A 14,649-nucleotide genomic window follows, 5' to 3' on the forward strand; every position below is an offset into this window, starting at 1 on the left:
CATTTATTAGCTCTAATGGACTAAGAGACGAATGGGTCTCGTGTGCCCAGCTGAGGAGCTTTGACCTTACCCTGTGGGTGATGGGGAACCTTTGAGGGATTTGAAGGAGGGCAGAGATGTGGTCAAAGCTGCCAAAGGAAAACAAAAAATATCAACAGGGTGCTGTGTTAATGTATGATTCCATTTAGGCTTCTGGAATATTGAAAATAGCCTGAAGACCCCATCGCGACCTTGCCAGAAGTCAGGTCAGAAATTTCTGGATCAAATGATTTCTTACACCCCTCTAGCTCTGACAGTCTGAGATTCTGTAACAAGGAAGGTAACGCTATTGCCAAAACGTATAATGCATCACAATGTCAGACTTTGGGATTATCTGCTGCTTGGGGTTTTCCACACCACTGCTCCCCTTCATTACTGGGGATAATTGAGAGTTGACTGCAGTCCTTACTGCTGTTGTGATGGGTATTTGAAGTTAAATTCCGGCAAGCAGGAGATGTGTGAATATTTATCTCAGCTGCAGAAAGTTAATGCAGTGTGGCATTAATTACCCTGTCTGAGCCTGCTGTCTTCTTCTGTTTTTAGGTGTCATTCTCAGTTGAATAAATTAGTTTCCAAAATTAGAATAGAGCAAATTGTAGGGTGAGATCAAGGCGGCCTGACTTCTTAGGGTATCCTAAAAGAAGAGTGGGCTGAGCATTTCTACCCAGGAGAGCTCAAGATACATCCTCTAACACAGCATAGGCAGAAGAACATGTTCTTTCCCAGAACTTGTACTTGATGTCACCACTCTACCTTGGCTCCACCCAGTCCACCCCCAGAACACAAAGACACAGTAAATTTATGTGGTTGGTATTGGCCTTGCAACAGGTATTTGAAACATTTCAAAGCATTGGCAGGGAATGGATTAGGTGCATGACAAATGAACTTGCTATAGATTTTGCTAGATTAGATTTTGAGAGAATAAAGCCAAACTGGAGGGTATTTAGGACAAAGTGATCAGAACAGTGAAGAAAGTAGAAACTGTATTATAGTCATTCATCAATCCAACAAATCCTCATTGAGCGCCTACTGTGCTAAGTCAACGTGTGTAAAATAGCACGGGGACGTGGCAAGCAGTAACCCAGAGGTGAGATATGGAATAATGAGCTTCCATATATCCTGTCGTTAGGCATTTGGGAGGAGGATCATACTTACTCTTTACATTTCCAAGAGTGATATGAAGCCCATAGGTAGAAAGCATGGAGGGACAAATCTGTATTCTGTTACAGAACAGGAGGCCTCAAAGGATAGGAAGATGCCTTTCCCTGGAAAAATACAGACATAGTGAGGTCCAGAGGATGACATCTTGGATTTGAAGGCAGGAGTCTTGGATTCTGTCCATGACATGGTTTCTAAGTAACCTTTGACTCTGGGGAAACCAAAACTCCCTTCTCTAGCTTTCAGATCCTTCACCTGTAAAATGATGGATCTGGACAAAATTATCTCCTAGTCCACTTCCCCTTTATAATAAAGGCAAACAATAGTCTCTATTAAATGCACAAGGTATACAGCACAATGACCTTAAGATCATACCACTTCTGTGACCTTCAGTTTTTATCTGCAAAATGAGACAGAAAGAATAAGAGCCACTCCCAGGACTGTTAAGCAGGTAAAATAAGACACGAGGGTGCTTTATAAATTCCAAAGCACTCTACAACACTACGGATTGAAGGATTGGTCTTTTCTCTTTTATGACAGTTGTTGTAATAGACTAGAAAAGCACTGGACCCTACTTTTAGGTCTCATATCCCAAACTTACTAGCTGTAGGACCGTGGAAAAATCGCTTAACTTCTCTGTGTGATTTCCCATTTGCAAAGGATAAATAAAGCATCTACTTGACAAGGCTGATTTGTTAAGTTAAAAAAACAATGTACTTGAAGATAGCTAACATGGTGCCAGACACATAGTCAGGGCTCACAGAATATCAGTTAAATCTAATGGCTCCAGAGAATAAGCAAATAGAAAGGATCTATACTCACATGGCAACACACAGGCTAATATAGAAATATGACACAATTAAGATGTCACCTTGTCCGTTTAATTCTGACACAAATACCCAAGAGTGACAGCAAATGGTCAATTAAAGGAAGGGCCTGTATATGCTTAAGACCAGAGTCCTGACCTTATCTGCTTGGCCAATGCACCGTGGGCCATTTCAACAGGAGGAAGTCAAGTAGTTTCAACAGAGCTAAACACCATTTCCCATCTACCATTGGACTGAAGGTTTGCCTCATATACTGGTGAAAATCCCATGTGTCTCAGGACAGCCATTTCCATGGGTACAGGCAAATGAGAGGCCATCCCTGAAACAGGAGGTTGAATGCAAACAGGTCCTAGAAACTCTTAACTAAGAGCTAAAGTCCTAATTGCTGTTTTGCTTGCTCCAAAGTGTGCCCGGTCCTCACTGCTTCTAGAAACCAAAGAGCAGCTTGAAATAGAATTTCAGCGGTTTCAAGTAGACGTTCCTAAAACTTTGTTGGAAAAATGTCCACTTGTCTCAAGCTGATTGTTAGCATTTTCTGAAGACTTCTTACTGCCAATCACTGTGCTAGATGCTTTATATATATATATCACCTCAAGTCTCTCAAGAACTCTGTAGGAAAAACAGTGTTCTTCCCATTCAGTGGTTGGGAAAACTGAGGCTTAGAAAGGCCAAGGATCGTGTCCACATCACACAGCTTGTCCAGCTCTCTCTGCTACACCATGCTTTTTTTCCCTAACTGGGAAACCAGTTTCAGTTTGAAAACCAAGGGCAAAACAGGGTGAGTAGTTATTCTTGATGATTCAAAAAAAGTCGCCAAAATGAGATGCATCATGATCAAATAATCCAAAAATTACCTAAGGTCATCCATCATAAACTGTCATCTTTCTGTTCTAATCCCAAACCCTCCTTCCCATGCTGTCTCAGAAAATCCTATCTGGAAAAGAGCAGCTCTCACTCTGTCCCTCTGTCCCCAGGAGCTGGAGCCTCTCTATGCGCAGATCAACAGACCTAAGAAGTAGCATCGAGGTGAGCTCACGGCAGGTGCTTCAAGACTGGCATGGAAATCAGCATCGCGACAGGCTCTCTCTTGTATTCTTCTGCCTCACCTCATCCCACGACGAAATTCACGATTGCCCAATGGAACTCATTTGGAAGAGGAAACTAAGGGTTTTTGGCAACCATGGCAGATAACTATGGCAGCACAAAAAAAATCAAAAAAGTATAAAAAATCATACCCAACATTAAATCACAAACCAAGCAAATGCTTACCCGACAAATGTTTTGAGCTCTCTTAACATGGGTTTAAGATGACCCAGTCTGCAAAATTGTAATTCTCTTTTATTTTTCGACCTGTTGACCGCTGTAAAGACATCAAATGTGGAGTGACAGGCCTCAGAGAGTGACAACAGGGTTGGCGCTGACTTCTTTCAGACAAAAGCAAGAGGTCCTCTGTGACTACAGTATCCTCATCCATATGCCTTTTGACATATGACAACATCTTCTCATCACTCCACAGGGCCTGGTCTGCCATTTTCCCCCTTTCCTTTGTCATGTTTGAAAATTAATGGGTGTAAAAATTTTTGTATTGCTTTTGACTTTTTTTAGATATGGGTGAGGAAATCTAACTGGAAAAGAAAAGCCTCATATGAAATGAATTAACTTGAAAATCACAAGACAAATAAGTGGTTGATTATTCTTTATGATCAAGAATGTTGCCAAAACAATCCTTTAACTATTCTGCATCATGGCAAAGAAAAAGACAGCTTTTGGTTGGAACCTTCATTCTGTGAGTTGGAAAGGACATCGGATCCCATTGATGAGAAAGATGAAAAATGCATCTGATTTTCTCAGAAGCTCTAAACTCTAAGTACAATAAAATGATATTTTTTATTTTTCCGATATCTTGCTGCTGTGATGCTATGCAGACAAGTGTCTTCTCCACGTGCCATTTTCAAAGAAAAGTCATTTGCCAAATAATTCTGGTACAATCCTGGGAATGTGGTTTTGGATCTTAAAACCGACTTTCTAGTGGAACAGAGGTGACATGGATATTCGGAATAGCAAATGGATTCCAGGATCACAATGGTTCATCTCTCTTTTTGTACATCAGAAAATTCAAATGGGATTTTTATTTTATAACTTGAAAAAAAAAAACCTTACCATTAAACTCTTTAAATATTTAAGGGAAATGGCTTTAAGGAGTTCTAATGAAAAAAAAATGCCAGTTTTTTTTTTTGTAAATATAAATGTTAATGAAAATGCTTTTTAATAATGCCATTACACTGTAGAGAAGGTAGCAGATTGAGTGCAGGATGTGACAAACTTGATGGATGGGGCTCCCTCTCCAGATGTTACTGTGGAGCATATGGGAGGAAGCTGGAGTTTAGGGACAGCTGGCAGGAACACTTGGCCAATCGGCAGCTAGTGAACAGGAAGGGGGGCACGTGACCCCACAGTCTACTCCAACCTTTCCGCAAGAGTATCCGCCATCGACGGCAAACAGGAAAACGTTCACATTTTGAAGGCCTGTCCTTCAGATTCTGAAACGCCCTCTCCCCCCACACACACACCTCTTCACTACCACCAACCCCCATAGAGATCACTGGACTGTTTGTATGTGAAACAGAAGAGTTTAAGCTTCCTTTTTTTACATTTATGAGACAAAAAAGTGCAGTGTTCAGTTTGTATGTTTAACACATGATTTTCATAAAGAATCTATATATTTTTGCCCTACAGAGAATTGTTCTACAGGTCAAGTGTGTTCTCCGGATGTTCCTATGCAGTTCCAGTATGTTGAATTTAGTGGTTTAACACTAAGGAGAAAACTTGAGAGGACCGTGTGATTAACTGGGTTTGGGGTTAACTGTTATTACTTGGGTTTTAAAATTTGGAAAGTAGAATTGACATTGATATGATTGACTTAAATAGGCCTGTGTACTGTGCTTCGTCATATCAATAGAAAGTAAAGTGGTTTGAAAGAAGGTATATTTGTTCACAAAGAAAAAAATCAAAATTCAAGATAATCATTACTGCTCGAGGCCCAAATTTTACACTATCGGGTCACTGGAACGTGATTTTTTTCCCAGTTAGGTAAACTGACCAAATGTCCTTACAGAATATATGTCGATGTCAGCCTAACATGGAAGGTCCAAAGAACCAGGAAAGTGAGAAGGGCCATTTACCCCCCTCTGTAACTATCACCTGTTGGTCCACATGATTTCTCCAGGAATGTGCATCCATTTTATAATTAAGTCATCCTTTCACCTGAATGGGGAAAATGGGAAAGATGTGATGACCCTGAGAGTCGTCCTGAAACCGGTTCGATTCTGTTTTCTGGGGATTTGATACGATAGGCAGTTCCCCTGGGGGACATGGCTTCAGTTGCTCTGTTGTCCGAGATTCTGATTCTAAACAAGTGGTGCTAAATCTCCTCCCTCACTATGGCTGTCTTGAGTTTGTCTCTCAGTTATCACACCATTATACCGATTCTTTGGGTTGCTTGTGACATGTTCAAAGTGAACGCTGACCGATGTTGCTGTTTCACGTACACCGTCTGGAGTTAATTTCATAGCAGAAAGTGACAGCCCAGTGGACTTGTCATCATTCATTGAATGTGATTGAAAGTGTTACTGGCTCTGAACCTAACAAAGATGCCTGTGTGATGCATTAAAGTGAGGGAAATAAAGTCAAGATTTTAAACTGCCATCCATGTTATCTTTGGCAGAATTCTGATCCTTAACAAGCCCTGTTTGGTGGGCTCAGAACCACCACATCCTATCCCAAGAGTACAGTGGAATTTCCAAGTAAGAGCCGGGGAGCCAATACCAAAAGGCCATGGGGAGTCTGCCCAGTTCCGGTTAGATCGATAGAAAATCCGTGTGTAACAACTGTTAATTCCTCATCCTTCACTAGCACTAAATTTGTCACTTTAAATTTTGAAACCAGGGAAACGCCACCTGTCATTCTGTCCCCATGACCCGTAGCTCTTCGATCTTTCCATGCCACAAGACTTTTTTTATAATCCGTACTCATCCCAGTGTCTACTGAAACCCCATCATGTCATGTACCGGGCACCTTCTTTAAAAAAAAAAAAAAATGTTTACTCTGTGGGTTTGGTTCATTTCAATTTCTGCGTTCTGACACATATTTTTTTAATAAAGATGAGAAAGAGAAAATGACTGTTTGCAGTACATTTCTAGACCTACTTTAACTTTACCTCAGATGACAGTTTGTTAACATATATGGACACATTATTTTTAACTTTATGTACAATACATTCAACAACAGTGAAATTTTTAGAAATTTTCCATTAATTTCTGTAACACGCCATGTATAACTGTTAACAAATAAACATGTTTGAGAACAACAGCTTAGCCTGGTTTTATTCTACAAGTTTCTACTGGACACTCAGGCAAAGGACTGGAAGGTGAAATCGCTTCTCTGTAAGCTTCCATCTGACCAGGCGAAGGCCTTAGTTTTCCTGGCACTGGGCCAGAAAGAGAAAGCTTCATGGAGGAGTTAGATCAGCTCATCCTCACTTGACTTCAGACACTTGCTATTCTTGGAGAAGCAGTCACAGTGAAGAATGAGGAAGATGTCGGAAAAGACACAGCCTGTATAGATGTGGTATTTGGACTACATGTAGCACCAGACTTCCAAAATTGGGAAAGACCCCGAGACTAGGTCTGTGAGTTGTCTTCCCCTAAAAAACAAAAAGCAAAACACCCTGCTCAACTGTTGGTTCAAACACTGAGGTTAATCTATACCCTCAAAGAGTTTGCCATAATTCAGTACAAGGTTGTCTGCTTTAAAGGACCCAAGAAGGAAGCCTTTATTTTCCTTCACATTCCCCCATACACTCCACATTAAAAAACATGAAACATAATAAGACCAAAACAAAAAAAGTGTATATGTGTGTGTGTTTATGTATATTTATGCGTGTATGTGTGTGTGTGAGAAAGATTTTTATTTCATTCTGTAACGAGATTAGTTTGTCTATCCAATAATCAGCCAAATTACAGGTTGCAGTTAGATGACTGAGATGCCAGAAAGACACCCCAGTCTAGGAATGGTTATATTAATGATTGGATACACACGTGTCCTCGATGTGACCTCATTATACAGAAAGTATTAAACGGATGTTTTTGCCACATTGAGAAAATGAGGGAATGGGCTTAAATTCCAGCAAAATAAATTTGGGGCAAATAGAAGAAGCAACTTTTCCTACACTGAGAAATGCTCACCCCTGGATCAAATTGCTAGAAAATGTTACGCAAGCTCTCCTGAATAACGTCAGTGGCTTGCATTTTTTGAGCAACTTACATGTGCCCAGTAGATGCTATATGCTTTTTGTCCATGGCCTCAGTTACTTTTCTAAACTGTGGGTGGATATAGTCCCCAATTTAGAGACTAAAAAGGACGCAGAGATTGAATAACTTCCCCAGCTCTTACATGTTAGAGTTGAGATTTGACTTTTGAGTCTCTTCACTCGTAATTGATTTTAATTGTAAAAAATAGCTGAATATTCGCTCTTTTAAATAGTTCTACATAAATTTGTTAATGGTATTGACTTTCTTTCCCAGACCTCTGGTTGATCTATGGAAATAAATTAGATTTCTAAGTTCCTCTGGTTTAAAGTAAAAATAAAAATCCATTCGATGTTACCAATCTTCAGTATGTGGCTAAATACACAGTTTCTTCTTTAATTGGCAGTTTTCAAAAGGCTATGTGCCAGAGGGATAAAGAATAAACCTTCTTGTCCAACTAGTTCCAGTTTAGCTGAAACCAAGCACTGGTGATTTGCTTTCCCAAACTAAATGAATCTTAAAGAAGTGACAATTAAAAGGTGTCCTATTTAACTGCTAGGCGAATGCCAAAATAAATCAGGCAGACATATCTGCTTTCATTTTGTGCTTGAGAGCAAACCCTTGTTGTTTTGACAGTAACTGTTTTTTTGTTTTACTGAGAATGACAGTAGGAAAAACGCCTAGAATAAAAACAGGTTTCATTGAAATCAACCTTCAGAGCTTTGAAAGCTTTTAAAAGGTGTTTAAATTCAAGGGAAATGTGAGCAATGGTGCCTGAAAGATTAGGGGGAAAAAAACTAAACAGATCTAAATGGCTTTTAGTGACCGGTCCTCAGTATTTTTGCGAAAATATGAATCATCACCGCCACTCTTGTGTTTCTACTTTGTGTCACTCATTTTCTAATTCCTATCTCTAAATCTTTATGCAGCCCTTGAGAAGAAACAGTGCGATCCTCTTTTTACAGCCTAGGAAACCAACTCAGTGATGTTATGGAGCAGCTATCAATGAACAGAGCCAAAGAGCTAACCCAGGGGCTGGCACAGTGCCCGGGATTTAATTCCCAAGTCCCTCCTGTAATCCGTGGGTGCTTCTGTCTGCAGGGCATCTTCAATGTCCAAATGCCCATGCACCCGCTATGAAACACTTGGTGTCTTTCTGTATCCAGTTCTAAGTAGCGATTGTTATATTAGAAAAATCACACCACGCGGTACCCTGACTGATTTAGTACAGAAATTGATTCTTAAGTGAAATGACTGTTAGTTGTTTCAAAACAAAGGAGAAATTCAGTTTTATTCTCAAGAACGGTAATGGCTCTGACCCAATCCAATGAATATTTAATTTCAAAACAAAACCCTAGCATTCACTTTATCTTCCAAGGTATGGAGATCTGAAGAGGGAGGGTTTCTGTTCATCTTTTGCTGGAGAATATTAATGATTGCCAAGTAGAAAAAGTCTAAATATTCTTGCGAGATGGCAGCCTCCGGTGACTTGGGCCTTTAATCTTCTGAACCCCTCTCACCACTTCTGTCACTCAGCTGGGGTCACAGCCTGGAGTGGTGAACAAGCAGGAGGGGTCGGAGATGGAATCCGTGGCAGTCCAGCCTGGGATACTATCTACAGGAAAGTGGTAAACTCCTCTTCTTCACAGTCTACTTTTAGTACCTGTGTGCCTCCCCATTGGAATGGGGTGAACCCTGAAATCCATCCCATTTCAGATCAGAGGTCACCGACACTCACCTATACCTCAGGACCATGAGCTCAAGAATGTAGGAACTTAATTATTAAAGGAAAGTTGTCTCCTCTTTACCTGTCTTGTCCCCCTCATCAAAAGAGAAGAAGAAAGATGATCCATGCTCACACAGTCCAATGTGCATCCTTTGGGTATAAAGCAGCATCTTAGCATAAACTAAAAAGAAAGGAAACCTTACTCAAAGGTGCCTACTTTCATCAGAAGAGAGGTAGATAATACCAAAGGTAAACAGGTAGATATTCTTATTAGTGGGTTTTTTTTTTCCCTCTCTGTTGTGCACTAAACTAAGGCAATACCAGGGAAGTAGAGTATTTGACCAAATCTTCACCCTTTCCTTATCATTTGTCCCTTTTCTCACATAAATGGAGCATACTGTCTTTACTGATGAGTCAATACAGAGCAGTTTCCAGAGAGTGGACTCTGAATTCCAAAAGTCTTGGTTTTTGGAATTCTTGGGCTGCACGACTTGCCCGTTGTTTGACCTCAGACAAGTCACTTAAACTCTAAAATTCAGCTCGCTCGCATGTAAAATTGAAACAATAATATCTACCTCATTGGGCTGTTATGAGAAATAAATTTGATAATTCCATACCTGGAACATAGTAAATGCTCAGTGCACATTACCTATTATTACTATCAAAGACAGTCTGATAGCTATTGTGTATTTTTGTACCTAATTCTTTGACTTTATCCTTTATCCTTTCACATCCGTTCTCCCAGCACAGCAACTCTGCTAAGTGTGCAGAATGGCAGTGAGTGATTATTATCTCTATTTTATTGTCAAAGAAAGGCAAAGAAGCATACACATACCTCTTTGAAATTTTTTCACTGGCGAAATTTAAAGCAAAATGTACCATGGATTTATTCATGTAACAAGGAGTTATTAAACACCTGCTGTGTGCCAGGTCCTGTGATAAGCACTGGAGATTCAGAAATTTCTCTTTTAAATGCATACATGACTGTCCTTGCTTCCAGAAGCTCAAAATCTGATCTGGGAAAACAGGTTAATAGATGAGTGAATTATACTAGGATTAGTGCTGGAATGAAGGCATATGCTAACATTATGGCACAAGACTATAAAAGTATTGATGGTTGAGTTGGGTCTTAGGAAATGAGTAGGAAGGAGTTCATCAGAGGCAGTGGCAGCAGAGAGGAGGTGTTGGTGGAACTGGCCAGGCCAATGAGTATGGTGTGCCTGGAGTGGCTATAAATGAAGGGAGAAAATGACTCTTATTGAAGCTGTTGAATAACACAGAAAAAAAAAAAGTATAATTCCTCAACTCATATTTCAAAGCTAGAATAATAAAACATCAAAAAGTAGTACAAATTATAGCCTAATCTTTCTAATGAATAATCAAACTCCTAAATTAAATATTAGCAAATTATTTTTTTAAATGTTATTTTTTTAAGATTTTATTTATTCATGAGACACACACACACACACACAGGCAGAGGGAGAAGCAAGCTCCATGCAGGGAGCCCGACGCGGGACACGATCCCAGGTCTCCAGGATCACGCCCCTGGCTGCAGGCGGCGCTAAACCGCTGCGCCACCCGGGCTGCCCAATATTAGCAAATTAAACACGGCAGTAAACCATGACTAAATAAAGTCGATTCTTGGAATGCAATTAATAGGTCAGGAGAGACCGTCTCATCTTAGTGGATGCCAAAAAGGCATCTGATAAAATTCATTATCCTCTTCAGTCAGAAACTGAATTAAAGAATTCCCTTCACATGGGAAAGAACATCTATGTCAAACCAGCAGTCAGTATGAAATGTAACAGTGAAACTTGAAGGCATTCCATTAAAACTAAATGGAGGTCAAAACTGTCAGCTGTCACTTTTCTTAACATTATTCTGAATTTGAGGCAGTGCATGCAGCTAATATAAGAAAAACTCAAGTACTTAATATGAGAAAATAATCAGTGTTTACAGATTATATTTTCTTTTTTTTTTATTTTTTTATTTATTTATGATAGTCACACAGAGAGAGAGAGAGAGAGAGAAGCAGAGACACAGGCAGAGGGAGAAGCAGGCTCCATGCACTGGGAGCCCGATGTGGGATTCGATCCCGGGTCTCCAGGATCACGCCCTGGGCCAAAGGCAGGCGCTAAACCGCTGCGCCACCCAGGGATCCCCCAGATTATATTTTCTAATGAGAAATATCTATCAGAAGCTGAAAGAACTAATAAGAGAATTAAGATGATTAGTTTAAAAACAAGTATGCAAAAATCAATATTTTCTATATTGCTATAAATAACATTTTAGGACACTTAATGGTATAAATAGATTCTGTTAATTATAGCAACAAAAATAAAATACCCAAGAATAAATTTAATACTGAAGATGCAAGATCTAGATTCAAAACTTTAAAAAATTACAGAACTTTGTCAAAGGGCAGAAAGTAAACAAGTTGAGGAAAGAAGGTTCAACGTTCTAAAAACATCACTTCTCCATGATTACAGATGGTCCCGATTTATGATGGTTCAACTTACAATTTTTCCACTTACTGGGGTGTGAAAGCAGTACACACTCAGTAGAAACTATACTCCAAGGTTTATTTTTTTTCTAAGGTTTATTTATTTGTTTTAGAGCATGAAAGAGTGAAGAGCAGGGGGAGAGAATCTGCAAACATTCTGAATCTGAAAGCACACAGCCCAACCCAGGGCTCAGTATCACGACCCATGAGATCATGACCTAAAGGAAAACCAAGAGTCAGGTGCTTAACCAACTGAATCACCCAGGTGCCCCATTTGAGGTTTGATCTTTTTTCCTGGGCTAGGGATATGTGGTAAGATACTGTCTCGTGACATTGGGCGGCTCCCAGTCAGCCACACAATCACAAGGACAAACAACAAATACACTTACAACCATCCTGTTTTTTATGTTCAGTATGGTATTAAATAAATTCACGTGATATTGAACATTTTATTATAAAATAGGCCTTGTGGTAGTTGATTTTGCCCAACTGTAGGCTAATGTAAGTATTTGAGCACATGTAAGGTAGGCAAGGCTAAGCTATGATATTCAGTGGTTTAAGTGTATTAAAGGCATTTTTGACTTAGGATTTTTTTTAAGATTGTATTTATTTATTTATTCATAGAGACACACAGAGAGAGAGAGAGAGAGGCAGAGACACAGGCAAAGGGAGACGCAAGCTCCATGCAGGGAGCTCGACGTGGGACTCGATCCCAGGTCTCCAGGATCACACCCCGGGCTGCAGGTGGCGCCAAACCACTGCACCACCGGAGCTACCCCAACTTAGGATATTTTCAACTTAAAATGAGTTTATCAGGACATAACCCCACTGTGAGTGCAGAAAATCTGTAATTTATAACAGCGCAATTCCAATAATCTCAATTCTATATCTCCAATCACATATTCATGTTCAATCATATTCTAATGCATATCTAAAGAGAAAAGCTAATGAGAATATTCAAAAAAGTTAATTTAGCAAGAAGAAATTTATACTATCAAGAAGATCTCAAAACATAAAGAGAATATACTTTAAAATTACTGTTAAAGGGCAAAAAATAGAATGATCAATGAAACAATATACAGAGGCCCCAGAAATTATAATCAATGTGTAATTGAAAGTATTCAGGTCAGTAGGGCTAAAGACTATTCAAATACATGGAAATGGAGTAATAAAGACTGCTAAAAAAAGTTAGATTCCTACCTCACACCATACTGCTAATGAATATCCATATAAATGAAATATCAAATGTATTGTATATAGACATGAAAATGTATGGGAAAACATTAATATTTATATAGGGGTAAAAAGGCCACCATAAGTATGCAGAAAATACATATATATGAAAATATGGATAGATTTAACTTCATGAAAATTTATGTTTATATAAGAAATGCCATAAAGAACATTAAAGGCCTTAGAAAATTAGAAAAATATTTATTGCATACATTATAAACAGACCTTTACTATTCTGAATATACAGAAAGTTCCTAAAAGTTTATAGAAAAAGTTTATAGAAACATTAGTAAACAACATGAACAAATAATTCCTAAAGGAGAAATTCTGAGGGCCCATAAACAATACCTAGATATAGAGAGCAACTAAATGTTTCACCAATAGAGAACCCATTAACTGGATGATGGTATTATGCAGTATTCTTTTAAAAATAATATAAGTCTAAATAATTTATATGAAAAAAATTGCAAAGATACATAAGATTGGATTTGGTTCCTGTTTCTATTAATAAAAGAAGTATGCATGTAGGTGCTTATGTATCCATAGAAAAGTTTTATTATGGTATTCAGAAAACTGCTCATTCATTTAATAAATATCTATTGAGTGCCTGCTATGTTCCAGGCATTGTTCTATATGTGGGGGAAGCCAAGTCCTCACCCTCATCCAGCAATGTTAGGCACATGCTAACCCAGACTGAGGGGTAGGGGGGAGTTGTAGGGAGCTTGAGGGGAAGAAGTCAAACTTCTCATCTAGACCTAATTGCACTTTTTGAAATGTTATGTTACTACTTTGTGTTTCCAATATTGCTATGGCCAAAAAGTATTTTTTAAATACATAGATAAATTAAGACAAGATAATTTCTGCCTATCAAATTAGTGACTAAGAAGGTGATTATCCCCATCTTGGTAAGGATAGAAGGAAACAGGCATCCTTAAATACTTTGAGTGTCTGATTCAAAGATATTTTTAAATAAAAATCTCTTAAAAGGTGCATGATGTTCAACGTGGTAATTCTAGGACTAAAACTGGAATTTATAAGGTGGAAATGCCCATGGCAGCGAACAAATGGATATTAAGATGTTATTCACTTATATAATGAGAAATACTGGAAATCTAAAGTACCAATGCTCTGAGGCTGTCTAAATGTTATATATGTCAAATGGGATGCTGTTCCCAAAAGATCAGTGATAAGCTCCTTGAAGACAGGAGCCATATTTCTCATGTTTAGCTTCAACATCAATAAGTAAAAGTTTATAAGTATGGACTATACAGTCATTAAAATAATGTTGTAGAACCTGGATTTTATCCCAAGGTTTCCTATGCCACTTTTTTATTAACAATTCAGTATAGCAGAGTGTAAAATCATCTATACATTATGATTCTAATTTGGTTATATAAATATATGCATTCACATACATTCATTAAAAAACCTGCAAAAACTCAGGTAGTAGGATTACATATGACTTCCATTTTATCCTTTGTGCTTAAAGTTTTTAATTTTACATTTTCCCTATGATGAATATCATTACCTATTTAAGCATAAAATTTTTTAAGAAACAAGGAGCCATTAGACAAAATATATTAAATGCAGGCATCATTGTAATGCATAATATTTGTTGAGGATTTTTTTGTTTCTTGTTTGTTTTAAAGGGGGAGAGGGGCAGGGCGAGAGGGAGAAAGAGAATCTTAAGCAGACTCCATGCCCATTGTGGAACTTGATCTCACAACTCTAAGATTATGACCTGAGCTGGAATCAAAATCATATCTTAACCAGCTGAGCCACCCAGGAGCCCCATTTGTTGAGTTTTTAATTTGTGCCGGATACCATGTGAACTGCTTTACTTAAATCAATTCATTA

At 38.6% G+C, this 14,649-nt stretch overlaps 1 protein-coding gene across 21 annotated transcripts in view; it reads left to right on the forward strand.

The window, feature by feature from the left end:
• The window catches only part of DAB1 (DAB adaptor protein 1), a 1,117,693-nt gene extending 1,111,301 nt beyond the window's left edge, over positions 1-6,392 (forward strand). For all 21 annotated transcript variants that reach the window (XM_049110389.1, XM_049110397.1, XM_035716544.2 and 18 more), the window contains one exon: positions 2,999-6,392. Coding sequence is in view for 1 of the 21 variants with exons in the window: in XM_049110397.1 (XP_048966354.1) it covers positions 2,999-3,043 (45 nt within the window). In the remaining 20 variants the exon portion in view is untranslated. The remainder of the gene's footprint in view (positions 1-2,998) is intronic.
• Positions 6,393-14,649: the final 8,257 nt, after the last annotated feature.

The sequence above is a fragment of the Canis lupus genome, chromosome 5 (genome assembly GCF_003254725.2).
Source record: "Canis lupus dingo isolate Sandy chromosome 5, ASM325472v2, whole genome shotgun sequence".
Taxonomy (NCBI): Eukaryota; Metazoa; Chordata; class Mammalia; order Carnivora; family Canidae; genus Canis; species Canis lupus.